Here is a 14,059-nt window from a genome sequence, read left to right as displayed (position 1 = left end):
AGTAGTAGTAGTAGTAGTAGTAGTAGTAGTAGTAGTAGTAGTAGTAGTAGTAGTAGTAGTAGTAGTAGTAGTAGTGCCGGTGCAGCCATTGACCGACAGCCGAAAGAAAAACGACACCGGCACTGCAGGGGTTTCCAACAACATACTACTACTACTAGTACTGCTACTAGTACTGCTACTAGTAGAAAGTAGAGGACCGTCCCTTGGGTACCGAGCGCTAGTTCTCGTACTACGATTTGATTACTTTTTTAATTTATCTCCCTGCAGATCCCTGGGGGCAGACACTTGCACGACAACTGAACACCCGCATCTGTACCGTTAGTGCAACTACTGGACAGTGGTAGTAGTTGCATCTGACAGCCACCTTCCTTCCCATTTCCTCAGGGTCTTGTTTAGGACACCTGTTATAGTGGTAGTACTGGCATTGCAGTGGCGTTCGATCTCGTCTCGCCAGAAAATTCCGTGCTCGGACACGGGGGCTGAGGCCACGGACACCAGTGCCATCACCCCCTGCAGGACAGTGGCTCAAAGACACGAGAGAAAGGGAAGGAGTGTACCTTGACTAACCGTTGTCAGTACTAGTAGTAGCAGCCCTGCATTTCCGACCGGCCCATCCTGGTCACAACCAGGACCGGGCGAGGAAGAGTGATACCAGTAATAACTGGCAGGGATATGAACTCCTGGTAAACCGACTACCGACCAACACCGATACAGCGACAGCCGACCGATTGCCTATCTACGGCCAGCGGACCGGAAACTTGAAAGCTTCTGTTCGAAGTCACTCACAACTAGAAGAATCGCCCTGCACGGCATGGCACGGCAGTGAGGTTTGAATTTCCACTGTGATCTACAGGACACTCCCTGTGACGAGATTGTCCGCTGCTGCTGCTTCTTCGTGGTCAGTAGGCGAGCTGTTGCAGCTGAGCAGAAATGCGCCCGTTCCTTGCACTGGGGAGGTGCACGACGTTGCTGGCCTGACCCTGGTCTGACTGCCACGGGCTGATCCAGGAACAACAGTCCGCAAGGCGAGGCAATGCAAGGCTTCCCCCGTGCGGCAACACCACGGACTTGGCTGCTTCTATGACGCCCTGACCATTGACTGACTGCAGTGCGGCTTGCTTGCTCGCTTGCCCATATCTGTCCAGGGTGCTAATTTACTGCTTGAATGTACCTGGTAGGCATTGGATCATCGATGTGACTGACAAATGACTGAGCCTGGTTCATAGCAAAACCGTGACAATGTCCTGAACTTTGGAAGATTGATATATCATTGACGCCCCATTGTCCGTAGCGCGAGAGCCAAGACTGGTGCATGCACCGAGCGGATTTCTCTGCTGCCGACAGCCTGAGATATCCCGACGTGCATAGAATCAATTTAGCCCCAAGACACGGACCGGGAGCGCCGGTTTCCATCTTCACTTTGGTCCATGTCAGGCCAGGATACAACCGACACTCTCACATGCGAGCCTTGCCCCAAGGCCTAGAGGAACCGACTCCATGTGTCCGAAATCGATATTGCAACCGACACGTTCCGGACGGCCATCGACCATACCAGTTACCGGACAAGTGAATGGTCGGCGGCCTCTCCGGTGGAAGTGCTGCTCGGTCTGTCTTTGGACCATGTAGTCTGACACCTTCTCACATGCAACGGTTGTTCAGGATTGCACTTGAACACCGGCATTCTGGGACTCGGGCCTGAGGGCACCTGTCAACGTGCAGCCAGAAACTTCATCATGCAACAGCCCAGACTCCTGTATCAGGCAGTCGGACTGGTGCATTCCCCACAGTCGCCGACCATCTCATTGATGCTGTGCTGCTGCTACAATTATCTGGAAGGGTTTAATCCTTACCATGGTCTGCTTTCCCTGCAACACCCGCCAGGGTCTTCCACGACGTTGTGCAGCATCCGAACTTCAGAAAGCTTGGCTGTCTCAGGTAGGCATCAATCTAATTATAATACTGAGTGAAATCATGTTCGATGCTGGATGTTTTCTGGTCGCCATTAGTCAGAGTAAGCCTGCATTGGGTTGGAATATCAATCGCAACTGCTAATATTCGTGTAGCATCGCATATGTTGTGCGAGGGTAACGGATACTAACCAGCAGGAACACCTTGGTGGCCTCGCCATCCCCTTGAAGGTCTTGCAGGATGCCCAGGAATTTGTCCGTTTCCAGCACCGTGTCTGGGTCGGACTTGCTCACACGGTTCATATTCTTGATGGATCTCGCATCGACATATTTCATGTACTTTTCGCGCCGGATCTCGGCGTATCGGTCCAGAATGCTGTCGTCGGCCTTACCTTGGTACATGCCAATCAGACAGTCTGCAAGGGCTCCGGCGTCAACGATGGCGGTCATACAGCCATAGCCCCCGAAAGGGTTACACACGTGAGCCGCATCGGCGGCCAGGAGGATTCGGCCCACCCTCATCTTGTCGACGCACCGGTTGTGGATGCGGAATAGGTTTGTCTGCGTGACCGTGTACTGGTCCGGGTCCGGGTTTCCTGGCAGGATCTTCTTGAATGCTGCTGCCCGTCGCTGCAGGTACTCTTCTTCGGTGAGCCCGCTGGTGTCTCCGTATGTGACCCGCCAAAGACCGCCTTTGCCACGTTTGGCCGCCAGGCCCCAGAACTCCGGGTCGATGATGTAGTTGCCGCCATCCCAGCCATGCTTCTCGAAGCCATCGTACCACACCTACTCGGAACTGTGTCAGCTCAATGAAAAGTGCACCCGGGACGACAGCGCGGCCAGGTAGGCAAGGTATTGTACGAACATTCTGCACCAACAAGCGGCAGTCAAACGTTTGACCAGGCCAAACTCGTCCAAACAGTGATTTTCTGACTGTGCTGGTCGCGCCATCGCAGCCAACAACATAGTCAGCAGTGAATCGCTTCGTCGTTCTCTCTTCGTTCCCATCGTTGACCTCGACATCAACCCAGGCACAACCCTCGTCCTGGCCGGCATTCGTCACCTTGTGGTTAAACTTCACCTCGACCAGGCCTTGGCCCTTCTCCATACAGTGTCGATACAGAATCTGAAGAATTTGGTTCAACGACAAAATGGTCATACGATCAGGATGATCTTTGACCACGGACAAATCAATGCTCGTCAGTTTCTTGCCGTCAGTGCCGCGTCGCCAACATATGCTTGGAAAACTGGCAATGCTGGCATCGCGGATGTCATCGAGAATGCCGGCCCGCCGAAATATCCGCGTCGCCGGAACACCATATTGAGTCGCTCGAAGACGCTCGTCGAGTCGGTCCCAGCTCTCTAAGACCAACGACGGAATGTTTTGCTGGGAAAGCAGTAGCGCCAACAGAAGCCCGGCTGGACCAGCCCCTACGATGATGATCTAACCGGTAAGCAGGCCTTCGCTTTAGATTCCTGAGAACGGTCCAATAGCCAGCACCTACTTTTTCAAATGCTTTCCTCGGCTCTACCGAACCCATCTTGGCCTTCACAATGTCGGGTGATGTTTGAACACGCCGTTTATCATCAGTTATTCTGGATTACCACCTGAGAGCCTTGTTGGAGGCTAAACAACTGCCTCTCGTAAAGAAGAGGAACAAAGTGCAGTGCGAGTCAACGGAGTGGGGTCATGGAATTGAGGACAGCAAAATCGCATCCGCGACTTACCTTTGCTTTGTCAGAAAAGCCTATAGTAGTATCTTACATCAGTATAAACACGACCAGAGAGCCTTTGTACTTATGGTAGTTGTTGTCCTTTCCATATTGTTTGGCATCGATGAATATCTCATCCTGCCAAAGGCAGAAAGGACGTAGAGGGAGCATGTCAGTGACGGAAGTGAATGGTGAGAGTGTAACATTGCTGAAATGCAGCTGCGCCTCAACAACCGATACTTTTACAGGATGTCCCCGTCGACCATCCTACACTCCTCTGACCACGGTTACCGTAGATGCATTTTTCTGCTTGGTAGGTGCGGACTCGAGCCGGAACTTACGCAGCCATCACCGTGGATATGGAGGCCATTGCATCTGTTCAAAGCGTTTTCCGGCCCTCACTGCTGAACCGTGCTGAGTGCAAGAGGTCTCTGATTCGTGGGACGAATGAAGAACAGACTGAAACCCCCTGAATCCGCCACGGATGATCTGGGGACGGCGTAGGAAGTGGACGAATAGAGGACACGGCCGAAGGCAACATCTAAACTGGATCGAGTTTAACGGCACCGTTAGAGGCTGGCTGGTGTTTCACGCGCCGCGTCATTCGGTATAGGCCATGGACCAGATGCAGAATATCTTCCGGCATGCCTTTACAAAAATCTGCAATTTTTTATGATTGTTGATCGAGAATGACTGCTAGAAAGGCCGATAGTAGCATAGAATCGTCAAAGAGACACCATAACGGGCAGAGAGACAACGCTGTTGAGTTGGGGTGAATGGAAAGAGGATGTGGGTAGCGAGAGGCGACGGTTGGATGGAGCATGGAGCGTGTGTGTGTGTGTATTGTTAGTAGCATTTTTTGGCCTGCGCCTGCGCCTTCGCCTGCGTCTGGCCCAAGTTCAACTTTGTATCGTCGACGGCGGCCTCCATCAGGATCACTCCATCTCCATCTTCGATCTCTTCCATCCCCTCGTTCCATCGAACCTTTGGCCCTGTTCCGAGCTGTTCCATTCTATTTATCACCTTCTTTGCTGTGTCTTGTTCATTATTGTAGCAACAGCAAGTTCTCCGTCACTCGTTCGTTGGAGAACCCCCTATTCGAATTCGTTGTTTAGGGACCTTGGGTTCTTTGTCCAATTTCCCGCAGCCATTCATCCTCTCGCTCAGCCACAATCACATTCTACGACGACTCGATCTTCGTCCCTCTTGTACAACATACGAAAGTGCACTCGCTGAAATACGTTTCGTGACCTTGTTTCCACGCAGCCTTTCTTCGACGATCGCCTACGGTCGCTGCACCGAACAAATAAATACAACATACACTCAATGCACACAATGGCAGGCCGGGTTTTGCATTCCATTGCCTTGCTGGCGGCATTGGCACCTACCGTTTGGTCCGCCACGACTTGTGGAGGGGGCAAATTGTGCCCACAAGATACACCCTGCTGCTCACGTACGTATAGATGTGAAGATGGGGGAGGAGTACCCAGCTGATCTTATAATGCACAGAGTATGGCGAATGTGGTGTTGGCGCCTACTGTCTAGGAGGCTGCGACCCCGTCAATTCCTTCAGCATCGATGCTTGTGTTCCCGCACCTGTCTGTCAATCCAAGACATACAAATTTGACAACCTGGATGGAGTGATGGCCAACACCAAGTACCTTGGTGATTCCAGCAAGGCCGATTGGGTTTCGTCCGGGACGCCTCTGTCCTACAATGGCCAGGTTCTGTTGACCATGGCTGAAGATACGGTCGGCACGCTGTTGGCTAGCACACACTATGTTTGGTATGGAAAAGTCTCGGCCAAGCTGCAAACCTCGGCCGGCGCCGGTGTGGTGACTGCCTTTATCTTGCTGGGCGATTCGAAGGATGAAATCGATTTCGAATTCGTCGGTGTCGAACTCACGACTGCCCAGACCAACTTTTATTCTCTGGGTGTTACCAACTGTAAGCTCCCCAACCCGGTATGCGATTTGGTAGGATGGTGTGACTGACTGGTGTGTAGATAATAACGGCTACAATGCTACCGTTTCCTCCGACGTCCACAAAAACATGCACGAATACGAAATCGACTGGCAGCCTGATACCATCACCTGGTCCATTGATGGCAAGGTTGTGCGAACTCTGAACCGTGAAGATACCTGGAATGCAACGGCGAACCGCTACTCTTACCCTCAAACTCCCGCCCGGGTGCAGCTGTCACTTTGGCCCGGTGGTCTTGCCAGCAACGGTCAAGGTACGATTGACTGGGCCGGCGGTCTTGTGCAATGGGATTCGCCATACATGACCAACGGGTACTATTATGCAACCTTTGACGAAGTGAGCGTCGAATGCTACGACCCTCCTACCGGCGCCAACATCAAGGGCAACAAAACCTACATCTACACCTCGACTGATCTGACCAACGCCACCGTGGAAATCACCAACAACAAGACCATCCTCAGTTCGTTTTTGGCTAGCGGACTCAACATGTCGGCCGGCGCCGCCAGCGGTACGGCCAGTGCAAGCGGCTCCACCAAGACCAGTGATGTGGCCACTGTCCCTGGTCTTACCGGAGCAGGGCCCGGTAATGATGGCCAGCGCGGTAGCAATTCCTCGGACAGCAGCAGTGATAGCGACAGTGGTAGTGATTCATCGGAAAGCAGCACGGCCTCTGCCACGGGCAGCGCCTCGACAGGCTTTGTTCAAGGCGATGGTGGCTCCTCTTCTGGCAAGAACGGCGCGGCTCAATATGGTGGCAACAGCGAGTCGGTGCTTCGAGGCAGCCTGTTCGCCGTCGTTGTTGCCCTCGTGGGTCTCTGCGTCTTGTAAAATTTGAATTGGATTTAGACCAGACTTGGACCATTGTGCATTTGGAGAATGCTTGGGCGGATGCATAGAGATGCTTCTTCTAGCCACTTGTTTGTGTTGTCAATTGTCGGGTGGCATTTATGCATGGCGACGGTTCGCATTGGCCTGGTACTTTTGGTCGTAGGAGTGAAATATGGGTTGAGGTCGTGCTCGCTTTTCTCAGGCGGGCTGCAGTTTTTGTACCTTTTGATATGGAAGTGTAATGCCAGGAAAACGTTGTTTCAAGCTTCCACGGACCAGATGTTATATCACCGGCGCGAAAAAGATAAATAGGTCTGTTGTCAACGAAGCTGAATCCCTTGTACGGGGAATAGTGATATCCAAGGACTAGATTGGCGCAGCAATACCAGTAGTATTATTACAGCACAGTGGAACAGTGGTGCAGTATACTATGTAGTATGGAGATGAAGTCATGGTTCTTCCCGGCCTCTGCTTACTACTTTACCACTCCCGCAATTTTTCTGGCTGTTCCTCTTCTCCTACCACTGCTACAGCGGAAGCTATATGTTTCAACGATAGTACGGCAACCACCGCGCCAATCTCGGTTCTCTCCATCACCATTTCCGTAAATCAATTTACGGCGGTCCGTTGTCAACAGGCTTCGGCGAAACGGCGTTGGACTGTTGACGCTGTGCAAACGAGCCCGCTGCGAAGAAGCTATCTTATCGATCGATCTAGGAAGAAAGTGTGTGTTCCGCTGGGCTGTTTTTCCGTGGCTCGAATTCGATCGATCTCACGGAGAAGATACAAAAGGTTTTCTATGGAAGTGATACGACCATACAACAACTGTGTTTATCCTGAGCGAAACGATTCGACCCTACGGACACACCGCTTGTGCAGACACACGTAGAGAGACTGCGTGATCGGGAAAAGAACGGCAGAAGGACACGCGGCCGCGTCTAGACACTGTTGGCTTGAAAAGTCGGTAGGGCGAGGGCTCAGGAGTTGCTCGGTACGGTGTCTGGCCCAAAGACGCAGGAGCAGACTCGGAGACGGAAGAGTTCAAGCAAGACATTTCCGAAGAAAGTAACACCATCGACAGTCTGCTCGGTCAAGGCCACGGACAAGAAGTCGCTCCGTTGAGGCGATTGATTTCTTCCACGTCAAGTCCTCCGCGCAGTTGCAGCATTTGCTTCATCGAGCGAGTCCAGATAACCGGAACCGCATTTCAGAGCCCTGCTTTCTAGGGCCATATAACATTACAAGCTGTGCTCAACTACATTGGATATACTTGATTCGACGTCGACACCTCCCAGTCCTAGTACATTACTTCGATCGATTGTCCATTGACCTATTCAGAAATGCGCGCTCCATCAACAGACCTGCTCAAGGCTTTGCGCCTTGCCACGACCACTACTTCGCTGGCCACTTCGGTACATCCAACATGCCTTGCAGCTAGACACACAATCCGTCCCTCCAATCTATCTACATCCTCTCAACCGAGCAATCGCACCTTCAGGACTTCTGCTGGTCTTCTCGGCGTATACAAGTCATCCGGACGTGATGGTTCTTCCTCTCAAAGAGCAGATACCACCAATGCGACTGGTGCCACTGCCCCCAACGCAACCACAAACAACAAGACGGCCACCACCGGCACAAGCAGAACAGTAACATTGAATCCATCCACAAAACCCAACACGGCCTCGACAAGTATCAAGCCGCCCCCTCGCTCAATTCCGAATGCTGCATCGCAACCGCCATCACAACCCCACCCACAGCAGAACTTGCTCAACCCACGAGCACCTCGCACACACGACCGTGGCCCCGTCTCCGAGGAAGACACACAGACAGATTTCGAAAGGATGGACATCCTCGCCAACGCCGGCGCCACGGCTCCCGCAACATCCATTGACGCGTGCATCCACGACGGATTCCACCTGAACAACGGCGTCCAGACCCGCGGCGGACTAGGTGTATTGTTACTTGACGGCGAGGCCTTTGTATGGGCACCGTGGAAGGCGGATACGGCTACGCCTTCGTCCAACGGGTTTGACCGATTCCTCGACCCCCGCCGCGGAATCTTGTCGTTCCCACCATCTTCGCTCGGCATCTTCGACCTGGTCTTTCCCAAACCAGACCTGTTGATCATTGGTACAGGCGGGAAACTGTGGATGTTGTCGCGCGAGACGCGCAAGTTTCTGTCCGAGGAACTAGGGATCAGAGTCGATGTCATGGATACCGCGAATGCCGCGGCCGCATATAATCTGCTTGCTACGGAGAGGGGTGTCAAGGAGGTTGCTGGGTTGATGATTCCGGATGGATTCGTGGGGGCATGATTTGAATCCGATACCACAGTTGTATAGGTCCTAGTATTAGTACTGGGCGACTCATGGCATTTGTACTGTACCATGATGAGTAAAAACGGTTGGTTGATATGTTATTCACCCCGAAGAAGAAGATAGATACCCATCTAGCTTGGTTAGGTATCTAATAAAAGCAGGGAGCTTCACTGGCAAAAGTTGTCCATCATCATAACTACCTAGGAGGTACAGGTACTTTTCTAACGTACTAGTATGTAGACAGACCTTAGCTGCTATGTCGAAGCTTGCTCTTTTGCTTCCCCTCTGTCTGGTCCTGAAGCTACCTACATACTTGGCTGGTCCGACCTTGTGATTTATCCTTTTGTCCACTCTGCTTTCCTGCCCGCATGATAGGTGCCAGTCAGATTGTCAACCACCACAGGCTCATGTAATAATCAATACTCCCTGCTCAATCGAATATCGGGCGCCTCTCAATGATATTCGCTCTCACACCAACGCCACCATCATCGTCGTCGCCCTCATCGTCATCGTGATCAAAGTCCGGTCTCCTCTCCTCTATCCAATGAGGATGGGGATCAAATCGTACTCGTCTTCTCCTGCTTCGGCGTCTGTTTGCATGTTGAGGACCAATTGCCACTGGCCCCATCATTCCCAGTCCCTGACCCGGCGCAAATCCAAGTGCGTGTCGATACGGTCCTGCTCCCAATCCCTCAGCGAACCGCCAATCCATCAGCGGATCAGCAGCAGCATCTCTTTCAAGATCCCTGTTGTCCATAAACACTCGTGGCTGTCCGTCCCGCCGCACGCCTTGCATCACGGCGCCTCGCGGTTCGCGAACGAGAACCAAAGGCTCCGGCTGACGCGGCATAGGAATATCCAATCTAGGTTCCGGTGCGACCTCCCATTGCTGTTGTGCTCGTTGCCGCATTATAGGATACTCGGCGGCGAACACAACTTCCTGCCAGGGTAGAGGCATGGGGAGTCCACGCACTCGTGGTGCTCCTATCGCTGCCACTGCTGCCGCACCAGGAGGCAAGTTGAACGGCGGCCGTCTTCGTCTTCGAGGTCCATCGGGCCCGGGACCACCTCTCGGTCGTCTCGGAGGTGCAACAGCAAACCAGTCAAGTGGCGGGTTCGGGATACGGCCACGGCCACGGCCACCCCAGCCACGATCGTGGTCGTCTTCATCACGCGAACATCGACAGACACACCATGCCACGAGGATCACGGACAAAATACATGCAACGATAGTAATTGGAATCCAGACCTTGCTGTTGTTCGATTCGGGGTCGGGTTTGACCATGATTTGATCGCACTTTGGCCGAGGTCTCGCTCGTGATGAAGAAGCGAGTACCAAACTTGCATTTGTTTGTCGGATTGCAGTTCTCCTTTCTTCCCCTCCCAGACTTTGTTTGGCGACACTCAGCGATGCACGGGAGTCGAAGAGGAAGACGACACAAGACAAGATAAGTCCCCGGGTAAGAACAACTGGATCTTGTATAGCCTTCTCACTTCTTGAGATTAGAGGTCAATCAGAGAGTCAAAGCCGAGAAAGGAGAACAAGGCAGATGTTCGAACAGTTAAGTAGTCTTGTGTATGACCAAGTCGGGCAACTACCCATCCTAACCGTTTTCTCTTTGTGTTTCTCTCTGCCTGGATATGTTGTTCAGTTCCTGTCCCAGGGCAAACGGTATAGTTTGATTCCCTCCATGCTTGATCCATCCAAAATTTCAGTCTGGGACATGAGGTGAAAAACGGAGTTATCCTGTTTGACAAAACCAAACAAAGGCAGAGGGTGGCCTCAACCCAGAGGTCAAAGCCCGTGTTGCACATGGTTCAAACAGTGTCCTATGCCGGATCAACTGCAGCAACAAACGGAGTAGTCTGGCCGTCTTTGAAGGTCTTGCTTTAGAGACGCCTGACGATCGCAGCGGCTCAGTCAGCAAACCCCTTTTGTAGTTGTCACAATCGGACCAAGTCGATCTCCTTGGGAAAGAGAAGGGTAGTCCTCTGTACAAGTCCTCTGTCTCAATCAGTAGATGGCGTTGGGATAACTCTCAACAGCTTCGGGTTGGTAAACATTGGCGAAATCGGCCTCGCCAATGTTGGCTCCATAGGCATATGTGTCGAGAACCATCATAGGATTGAAATCCGAGATATTATACATGTGTTGAGTGGGGTCATGTGGACGAAACATGCCCTGGTTGTGCGGCATGTGGTGTTGATGTGAGCCCGGGACATGCATCTCTTGCGGTCGAGGTACGGCATGGCCGTGCATATTATGCTGCCTACGCATGGGTAGACCAGGCGCTCCGGGCGGGTGATGGCACTGGTGGCTTTGCGGCTGGATGGAATGCGAATACTGGTATCCTTGAACGTGTACTGAAACAGTGCTATCCGAGCGGGGATTGGTAGCACTCGATGATTGCTCGACTGGCTCGTCGTCTTCAATCGTAATAACCTTTTCCTTCTCGTATGTCCTCTCAGTCTGGACCACCTTTGGCGAAGCAGACAAACGAATCCGTTTCCTCGGTGCGGGACTTGTACTCGGACTCAGCAATGGTGGGACCATGTCGACAGAGGGAATGTCGCTGGAAAACTCCGGAAAGCGTCTGAAGATGTCTGGTCCCATGGTCCAACATCTGATATCGACTAATCGCTGTTCGAACATGGGAGACATCTTATACAAGCCTGTGCTGGTCTCGCGGGTGTAGCAATCACGGAATTCATACGGCCATTGAATCCTCAAACTCTTGCAGAACAAATACCAAAAATCGTTTCCACAGTAGTCATGCTCGTTGAAGATGAACCGTTCGCGCAAACCCGGCCAGGCAAAATAGTCGATCGCGTACGAATGCGCCAAATTCTGTGAAGGCCGTCGCATATACCACGGCGGTAGACGTTCGTACCGCTCGGCGGTGGACTCTGTGTGGAACTGAAGGAGCAAATGCATGGCTCTCATTATAGCCAGCCGTTCAGTCTTGGGGCATGTGCCGAACAAGGTCTGGTCAATCTGTCGCAAGAGCTGCCACGTAGGGTGTAGAGGGCCTCTGCGGGCGACCGCATCCCAGCCCTCGATCAAGGCACGAATCGGCACGTCTTCCTCGATTTCTGGCGGGGCAGCCTGGACATTACTCCAGTCGAATCGCTCACTCAGCACCTCGTTGGCGAATTTCCAGTAATTTCCTTGGTAGACGGGACGACGACCTGATGGACGCGAGCCATCGTAACAGCTGTGGCAGGAACACGTATGTCGAGGTGCGGCCCAATTGTCTTGATACCGCAGAGGGGCGAGATTCGGATGGATGGCAGCCTTTGACTGCACGACAGCTTTAGGGATCGACTGCGGGTTGTTGGTGCTATCCAAGCGGACAACTTCGGGCGCAAACAGTTTCTCCGGTGCCGGCAAAGGGTGATTTGGTGGAGGCGAATAGTGGACAAGCTCGAAACTGCGAGCGGCACTTATTTCGGAAGGAATCTCGACAGCTTCGGACTTCAAGCGAATGGGAGTGTCATCGGAGAGGGAAGTGATGCTACGTTTCCGCTCGACGTTGAGGTCTTCAAGTGGCGTCTGCGACTTTTTGGTGTTCGCACCATGTGTCTGATCCTCCGAAGCCGACGTTGGCTTGTGTATATCCATAGCTTTTTGAATGTCTTTTAATGTCTTTGCCATCAGGTCTCGCTCGGTTTCGACATCTTGCAACTGCTTCATCAGCGTGGCCACTTGCCCGCTCGAATCCTGGCGGCGAAAATCCTCCACGAGGCCCTCGAGGTAGGCGATGCGGGACTTTGTGCGTTCTCGAGCTTGACGCTGGCATCGTCGGTCTATTTCGCGTTTCTTCAACCGTCGCGAGGACACCCCTTTGTTAACCGTATCCTTCTCCTTGGCCTCGGCCGAGTCGACGGGGCTCGACGACTGGCCAGCGGCAGGTATGTGCGTGGTCATGATGCCGGTTTCTGATGGATTTGGATTGATGATGCTTGAGGCTGAGGGCTGGACAGAATGACGATGAGAGGACGGAGACGGCGGGTCTATCAGAGAGGAGCAGACATGATCTGTAGGCGCCGAGCATGCGGAGGCCTGATCTTCTCAAGGGACGGGGAAATGTGGAGAGCAGAGAATGGTGTTATAGCGTCCGAGTCTTGAGCGATGAGAAGAGCAGACGGATCAGTCTATACCCTTTCCTTCGTAGTCGCGGGCCGTGGAGGTTGAGTTTCGTCGCGGGTGGGAGGCCTGAGGAGCCGTCGGTTTTGAAGGCAGATCAAACTCGCGCAGATTGGCTGCGTGCCCGAAATTGTGGCCTCTGCCTTCAGGTTTAGTTTCCGACCCCAGACCGTATAGCACCGTGTAGCTTGGTCCTTGGTCCTTGGTCCTTGTTCCTTGCGCCAGTACGTACAATCCGACGTCTACAGTGGTAATACTACATTGTACTATCAATCATTATTACCCTTGCCCACAGACCATTCTGTTGTAACTGCCAGTGTCCCAGCACACCCACCGCCATCCTGTCACCCCCAGACTCTTCTCGTTCACCTTTCCTCCTGTAGCAAGGCTAACGCGCCCAATCAACAATGGTGCCAATCACCCAGTCTACAATCAGCCTCGTCAAGTTATTGACATAGGAGCTAGTTGTTTGCTGAGATGGTCTCCTCGGCTGAGAGGTCTCCGCGCTATTGATCGACTCGACCGGGATGTCTATTCTCCAACCTGTCGACCTCCATTGGGTTTCGGGTGGACGGGAATCTCGATCTTCGTCCATACCGTCATACCGCGTCTGTCAAATCGTTGCCCTTGCACCCTCTGGACAGCCCATTGTCGATCGAGGGTCAAACACGAGATGGCTGTCCACACGACACATGTCTGAAGCGAGCCTACTTCTGTGCTCACCCCTGATATTTCACCTGTCTACCCGGCTTATCCCAACATGATGAGCTATGAGGTGTGCGAAGCCAGATAAAAGGGATGCAGGTGTCCAAGCGAAGGGGCCAAGTTGGCAACCTCCCTGGCATCGATCAAATGCAGGGCAAAAGTGACAGACCGGGACAATAAAGTTTGTTTAACATCAGTGTACTATGTCCACGGGGCCTGGCCGGAGCTAGCGAGAAACTATCCGACGAGTCGATGCTTCGAATGTTTTCACAGCATGACACCCTTCCGGTGTTTCATTGTTCTCAGGCAGGAATTCACAGATCGACCAAAGACAGGACCGGCCACAACTCGATCATTCGTCTACGGATGGAACGGGAGTTGTTGAATGAGTCAATCGGCAACAAACTGTCTTCGCTGTCTTCTTCTGCCAGTGTCTTATGGGAAACAGCACCCCCCCC

General features: G+C 52.7%; 5 protein-coding genes across 5 annotated transcripts; 2 read left to right on the top strand and 3 right to left on the bottom strand.

Moving 5' to 3' along the window:
• Positions 1 to 245: 245 nt before the first annotated feature.
• On the bottom strand, positions 246 to 4,192 carry HMPREF1120_04932 (uncharacterized protein). Its single transcript, XM_009159081.1, has 4 exons — positions 3,413 to 4,192; positions 2,773 to 3,351; positions 2,100 to 2,693; positions 246 to 1,992 (listed from the first exon to the last, which is right to left on the bottom strand). The coding sequence occupies exons 1-4, from the start codon at positions 3,446 to 3,448 to the stop codon at positions 1,948 to 1,950; spliced, it is 1,254 nt and encodes a 417-aa protein (XP_009157329.1). The 5' UTR covers positions 3,449 to 4,192; the 3' UTR covers positions 246 to 1,947.
• A 754-nt stretch (positions 4,193 to 4,946) lies between these two features.
• On the top strand, positions 4,947 to 6,431 carry HMPREF1120_04931 (cell wall glucanase (Utr2); the record flags this gene model as incomplete). The annotated part of the gene is made up of 3 exons (XM_009159080.1): positions 4,947 to 5,073; positions 5,130 to 5,567; positions 5,626 to 6,431. The coding sequence occupies 3 exons, from the start codon at positions 4,947 to 4,949 to the stop codon at positions 6,429 to 6,431; spliced, it is 1,371 nt and encodes a 456-aa protein (XP_009157328.1).
• Positions 6,432 to 7,771: 1,340 nt separating this feature from the next.
• On the top strand, positions 7,772 to 8,746 carry HMPREF1120_04930 (alkaline phosphatase; the record flags this gene model as incomplete). The annotated part of the gene is made up of 1 exon (XM_009159079.1): positions 7,772 to 8,746. One exon carries the CDS (start codon positions 7,772 to 7,774, stop codon positions 8,744 to 8,746), a length of 975 nt encoding a protein of 324 aa, XP_009157327.1.
• Positions 8,747 to 9,179: 433 nt separating this feature from the next.
• Positions 9,180 to 10,034, bottom strand: HMPREF1120_04929 (uncharacterized protein; the record flags this gene model as incomplete). The annotated part of the gene is made up of 1 exon (XM_009159078.1): positions 9,180 to 10,034. The coding sequence occupies one exon, from the start codon at positions 10,032 to 10,034 to the stop codon at positions 9,180 to 9,182; it is 855 nt and encodes a 284-aa protein (XP_009157326.1).
• A 729-nt stretch (positions 10,035 to 10,763) lies between these two features.
• Positions 10,764 to 12,677, bottom strand: HMPREF1120_04928 (uncharacterized protein; the record flags this gene model as incomplete). The annotated part of the gene is made up of 1 exon (XM_009159077.1): positions 10,764 to 12,677. One exon carries the CDS (start codon positions 12,675 to 12,677, stop codon positions 10,764 to 10,766), a length of 1,914 nt encoding a protein of 637 aa, XP_009157325.1.
• Between the last annotated feature and the right edge of the window lie 1,382 nt (positions 12,678 to 14,059).

Source organism: Exophiala dermatitidis, assembly GCF_000230625.1.
Source record: "Exophiala dermatitidis NIH/UT8656 unplaced genomic scaffold supercont1.4, whole genome shotgun sequence".
NCBI lineage: Eukaryota > Fungi > Ascomycota > Eurotiomycetes > Chaetothyriales > Herpotrichiellaceae > Exophiala > Exophiala dermatitidis.
The sequence above is the reverse complement of the archived record's forward strand: the minus strand, read 5'-3'. Positions and strand labels throughout refer to the sequence as shown.

Bases quoted from the DNA above. Each gene is read 5' to 3' on its own strand.
- HMPREF1120_04932 (XM_009159081.1), bottom strand. From the start codon at position 3,448: ATGGGTTCGGTAGAGCCGAGGAAAGCATTTGAAAAA. The intron at 3,352-3,412 runs GTAGGTGCTGGC...CTTACCGGTTAG, and splicing joins CGAGGAAAGCATTTGAAAAA to ATCATCATCGTAGGGGCTGG. The intron at 2,694-2,772 runs GTTCGTACAATA...AGTTCCGAGTAG, and splicing joins GCCGCTTGTTGGTGCAGAAT to GTGTGGTACGATGGCTTCGA.